General features: G+C 38.2%; 1 protein-coding gene across 3 annotated transcripts in view; it reads left to right on the plus strand.

The window, feature by feature from the left end:
* The first annotated feature begins 3,345 nt into the window (after positions 1-3,345).
* The window catches only part of LOC131335237 (dual specificity protein phosphatase PHS1), an 8,286-nt gene continuing 5,448 nt past the window's right edge, over positions 3,346-6,183 (plus strand). Inside the window, exons 1-4 of one of the 3 annotated variants that reach the window (XM_058370500.1) lie at positions 3,346-3,769; positions 3,925-4,005; positions 4,400-4,548; positions 5,286-5,490. In XM_058370500.1, coding sequence (XP_058226483.1) covers positions 3,719-3,769; positions 3,925-4,005; positions 4,400-4,548; positions 5,286-5,490 — 486 coding nt within the window. In that variant the 5' untranslated portion in view covers positions 3,346-3,718. Of the gene's footprint in view, positions 3,770-3,924; positions 4,006-4,399; positions 4,549-5,285; positions 5,491-5,777; positions 5,939-6,183 lie in introns of those variants that run through there. The other 2 variants (XM_058370501.1, XM_058370502.1) reach the window with 2 other exon arrangements.

Consider the following 6,183-nt stretch of genomic DNA (forward strand, 5'->3'; position numbering starts at 1 on the left):
AAAGTTACTCCATAATTGAGACTTTTTGAATTATTGATTTTTCTCTTTTCCTTTGCGGGAAGACAGTTGTTCTGCCATCATCTCAGTCATGCTGTCCCAAAAGTCACCTAAAGTTGGTGCTGGTGTAGTACCATCATCTTCGTAGGGGTCTTATGATTCCCCTGCTAGGCATGTAAAAGGATTATTATCTTCCTCATTGTTTTTTGCTGATGTCATTGATTCATCAGCAGCAGCCTGGTTTGCTTGAACCGTTTGCAAGAATTGATCCTTCATATAGTTCATGGTCTTGATTACCACTTCATCATCCGGCCGAGTAGGATTTCTCGCCCTTATCTGGGCTGAAATTTCCAAAAAAGGATTTTTGGTAGACATATTATCCTTTCTTTTTATTTGTAATTTCAATTCTTGAGTGGCACTGCGAATTTCTGACAATGTTTTTTCCAAATTAATTCATTTCCACCATCTATATTGAAAGGTCCTTTGAAGAACAGGAAGCCCCAAATTATTACTCCCAAAAGAAACATCCCATTCCAAATCCATGGGATACCAAAAGTTATCATTGTAAAAAGGAATGATTTTCCTTCAGAAGTATTGGTACCCTTTATTTGAGGATGATTCTGGTTGAAGAACTCAAGTTCCTTCTGTACATCTATTAATAAATAGTCTGCTTTTGGCCCAAATTTAGACCACCAATTTGGAAGCTCATCTTTTCCCACTAGATTTGGTCATAACTTAAGGAAACACTACCATGAGTGTTTCCTTCTTTGATTTTGGTAATAGAAGGCATTTGTCCAGGCTTCGATGTAATCCCAGTAATTATAATGAACTGGAATCCCATTTTCACCTTTTATTGACTAAGTTTTTGATTTATGTGGGTGAATTCCCCATTTATGGATTGGGATGACCATCTTTATTATGGCCTATTGGCCTTACTATAGCTGATCGGACTTTTTTGATCAACTTTACTGTCATAAGTGTGGCAGAATTCCACCGATCTAGATTCTGAGAGCATTGCCGCATAAATATATATATTTTTTTTTCCCTCTGGAACTGGATAACTCATTGTATCCAAATAGCGAAACTTTATGTCCCACGGATCATTCTTATATTGCTCATCCTGTGATTCCAGAATCATTATTAATCCTGTGATTCCAGAATTATTATTATTTCCGTGGTTTCACTCAATTTGAAAACCTCTTCTGTTTGCTATTTTTGCGCGACCCAAGTTTATGAAACAACTTCAGCGAGTGCATCGGACAGTTACCGAAGCGATCCATTTCCTTTCGCACCTCAATTTTCTTGCTTGAGTGCAAAAAGGATAGCCCAAGTTTGAACCTCTGACTTGACCGACAGGGTTTAAGCACCTCAGCCACCAAGGCTCACCTCCAGGCTCCAGCTCAGTCAACAAACTAGTACTATTTTTTTTAAGAATATCTAGCCAAAGAATATTCTAGCACTATTCATTTGGCAGCCACAAATGAATTTAGAGACTTTTAATATAATACGATATGTCGAGTCACTAGACTCACTACTTTGCCAGCAAGCATAATGTCTAAACAATAACACATCAAAACAATTGGGGAATAAATAAACGAAAATGCTATGCCCATCGACGGTAGCCATACCGACCTTGTATCAATGGCCACGCGGGCCCACTACAGATCCCGCACGGAAAATCCGAGCCATTCAATAAGTTCCTGTAATCTGAATAAAAAATAGAAGAATTGGATCGAGCCACTACACATATCGGATTAGCCGATTTTTCACCGGGCCACTCGATTTTAAAAAAAAAAATTAATGAACAGCTCGAATTTTTTGTACGGAATCCGTAATGGGCCTTGCATGGCTGTCGATGCAAAGTCGGTATGGCCACCATCGGTGACCGTAGAAGGGTTCATAAATAAATGGAGAAGATATGCATACATAGCCGAATATGTATACATGGCAATAATACGAGGATTTCGTGAAGCAAAATACCTAACACAAACATTATATAATCAGTCACCCAAATGGAAGGGTAGTGGAGTAAAGACGTGAAAATGCTGTGAGTGGCATTATATGGGAACAGGCGAACACATGTATAAACACTTTTTGGTGCAAGTGGCCTAGTCCCGTTATTTGTCTACGACTACTCCGTTCAAGTTTGGGTCTTTTTAATTTTTTAATCTGCAATAATAATTAGAACTTGAATAAAAAATAAAAACAATGATAATAACTATTTATTTTATAAAACTTGTTAAGTAGGTCATTTATGTAAAAAGTAACTAGATCATCTACGTACAAAGTTAGCATGATCGTACATCAAGAACTCCATAAACAAAATGAATTTGTGCAAGAGAGAATAGAAGGTTTAAGTTTCAAAGTCCTGTTATTTTTTCAGCCCAAAAGTAAAAGGACTTTTGTGCTATTAAAATGGTGTTGTAAATGTAGAAAATTATGTAGATTTAGATTTTTAATTGAAAATAACATGACTTGTAAAAAAGGGCAAAAAACACTGAAGATAGGATTCTATGTCGTCCACTTGATGGAATGGAAGGTTAGACTTTGTTTATTGTAGCTTCTTTTTGGCCTAATTTAATGATTAGAATTATTCTTTTTTAGAACTTGCTGATAATATCAAACACACCAAAGATACAGGGTTATTGACCATCGTTTCATATGATTAAACAATATACTAGTATCTTAAAAATATATATAAGATTGCAATTGGGACCCACTTCTGCGAGATAAACCATGTCCGATCAACATGATGATTCTGCAGCGTTATTATATTCTCAACATACTCTAAAAAGAATTCCAATCTTTAAAATAGACCTAAGAACCTGCGGAGTCTGTTGTCCCCTGTGCTAACCAGATCTCAACCGTCTAATCCATGAAGCGAACCGAGAGGATCAAGCTCCAAAAGCATAGTACGATGGTGGGTCGGCCGAAAGAACACTAACCTTGAGTTGCCCCTAAAGCTGGAGTCTTAGGAATTTGTTTCATTTTAAAGTCTCATATTCGAAAACTCTAAAAGTGTTACCAATCCCTCTGAAGTCACTGGAGATTTGTTTGTTTGTTAACTTTAAAATTCTCAAAATTATCGTAATGCGTGCAAATAAATCCGAACATCTGGTTAGATAAAAAAAACTTGTACTATCGAAACCCAAAAGAACCTTGTAAAATCAACTACTCCTATGATGGAGTATAAAGTAGAGAAATGCTAAGTGCAAAAAAAATAGACAAAGAAAAAACCCTTAAAATATACATGAACGGTCCAGATTGTGTACATGAATGGTTCAGACTTTAAAAATCTTTTTTTTACCAATTTTCTTTGTTCGTAGCACACTTCTATTAAATAATGTGACGCACATGGAGGGTAGCGGAAGCGAAGGAAGCGTTTAGATTTTAATCATTTGTCCGTTGTAACCACCCACCAACGCAACGCAAGGGTTACTTCCCAAAACTACTCTCCGTCGCCGGCGACCGAAACCCACCATACCCTAACTCGCCACCCGCATCACCCCAGCACTACTCTCTCTCTCTCTCTCTCTCTCTCTCCAAATTGGGTTCCGGTCAGGAGGAGGAGGAGGCTCCACGAAGAACCAGAAAAAAGCGGGAAAATCCGCTCAAAAATAGTAGGCAAACTTCCGCCGCCACGATTCTCTCTAATTCCCTTTTTTCTCTATCTATTTTTAAACAACATTCGAAAAGGTGAAGAAGAGAAAAAAGTGTGCGCATGGCTAAAGAGCAAAAGGAAGCACCTGCTGCAACCACCAATGCCTTCCAGGTACTCTCTCTCTCTCAACCTTTTCTGACAAAGTGTTTTCCTCTCTCTCTATATATATAGTTATAGATATACGTATGATTCACTGGATCTAGGGTTATCGATTTCTACTTATTTATTTGCACATTCGATATATTTTTCGCACAAATCATATGCAGGGAGAAGAGGAATACAAGGACTTTGATCTCGGATCTGAAGAACCTCCCAACACCCCATTGCCCCTCACCGTCACTTCTAGGGTAACTTCTTCACTCTCTTTCTCTCTCTCACACACACACAGAGAGAGCAATTAGGATGTCCTAGGGTGTGTTGAGAAATCGGCCAAACCAACAAACATAGTTTTGGAGAACAATCAAGAAAACAAATCAAGAATGCAATACAGGGAGATTTTTTTTATTTGGTTCCCCTAGTGTGTAGTTGAGTACGTCCACAGCTCGCACCAGTTTTCACTGTGTATCCAATGAAGAGAGAGTATGAGTTACATTGGCTGCTGCCTGTGGCAAGTGTTTATATCCTACGGTTTATATTATTGGTTATCATGATAGATATATATGTAGAGAGAGAGAGAGAGAGAGAGAGAGAGAGAGCAATGTAATTAAGATATAATTGGGTGATGGTGGTTGTTGGTTGCAGGTGTTGTATATGTTGGGGGATATAGCAACAGGACCGGCATATCGGTTCAACCAATGGTTGGAACTGGTTCGTAAACGAAGTGGCAGATACCGCGCCTCCGGCTTCCCCCACCACCGATCTCCGGGAGTTGATACTTCTATGCCCTTGAGGTTATTTTGCTGATCATATTTCTATTTATGGTGTAATTGAATTTATGTGCTAGCTAAGCCATTTTAAATTCAGCAACTGGGTTGAAGTACATTAGTTTCTTCTTCTTTTTTACTTTATCAGTGCGATTTTAGTAGTCGGAGTAATGAAAATCGAATGTGGTGGATTAAGTAATAGTGTAATACTGGAGTGCAAGGCGGAAAGCTTTCGTGATATCTGTTACCGGTTTTAGCTTTGAAAAGTAAAAGTGTGGTTTGAAAGAAAAGAATTACTGGAAAGAGGTTTAGCCAAAATTTTGGCAAATGGAAAGTAATACAGTACAAGTTACAGTCGAACTTCAAACAAAAAAGTGATTTCAACATTGGCAATTCAAAACCATGTTAAAGATTTTTGAACCCACTAATCGTTTAAACCTTTTCATGAGGCCCAATCCTGTGAAATATCTTTCTTGTACAGGACAAAAGATATTTTTGGCATTTTTTGCACTTCGAAGGTCACGGGTGTCTACCAAAATATGAAAATCTTTGCTTAGCATTTCACTGTTATCTTATTACCTGTCATTTCAGTATATTTCACATAAAGTACATTTGCTACCCTCTAGTAGTTGAAAATAGGATCATTTATAGTTTCTTGGTAGAAATGTCTTTTGTACCAATATTGTGTCGAGCAGAAGAACTTCTACAGTTAATAATGTCTTGTGTGCCTTAATGATATGGTTCTCATTATCATTGTCATTCAGTGCAGGAGACTTTATTTCTGATCCTGTAAGGTCTCTTCCTTCTGAGCAAGCTACAGAGATCAGTTTATGGGAGAGATTTGGGAAAGCTGCAATGTTGGACATTGAGTCAAACTCCTTCTCATGGGACATGCTTTCTTCACTGCACCACACTGAACATGGCAGTAGCACTGAACAGTCTGAAGATGAAATGAACAAAGCCTTAGAGGTATGGGATTCATCCAAGCTTTGAGTTTATGAGTGTCTTCAGTCTTCCTTCAAATCTGTGTCGTTGCTTTAAGTTTGAGCAAGAAATTGGAAGTCGGAAGTGAATATCAATACTGAATTTGCAGTTTTAGAAGGAAGCATGTTTGGCACTGTCCCTTACAGTATATGATTGCCTCGTCTAAATTGTTAAACCGGAGAAACACTAAAACCTGGTTAAATTTCTAAGCCTCCTGCAGTTCTCTTAATGCTCCTTTTGAGGTTAATTTGAATGGATTCTTTGGTTGTTAGCTGTATCAGCTTGGTGGTGTGAAATCGTGCTCTGGTCCATGAAGTGATCGAAATGAGGACGTTGGAGGTTCTTGTCAAACTACTAGAGTTTATCCATGTGCAAAAATTTTACTGTCTTATGTTCTTTCCAAGGAAAATATCTGGGTCTTACGTGCACAAAGGTACAGTGAGTATTCAGCTTTGTGTGTGTGTTTTCAATTGCATTGTGTCTTTCCTTAGTCATGCACAAATTTTGCCATCACCTCTTATCTGGTCACAAGGACAGTTACTATGCAGCACATTTTTTTAGTTTTTCTTTTAAATAGTAGCTTGTGTTGTTTTTTGAAGCCTTGAGTCTGAGGTTCGACTCCCACCTGCGTGCTATCAATTCATGTGTTGGCCAGTCCATAGGGGGCTTTGCCCCAGC

Source organism: Rhododendron vialii, chromosome 8a, assembly GCF_030253575.1.
Source record: "Rhododendron vialii isolate Sample 1 chromosome 8a, ASM3025357v1".
NCBI lineage: Eukaryota > Viridiplantae > Streptophyta > Magnoliopsida > Ericales > Ericaceae > Rhododendron > Rhododendron vialii.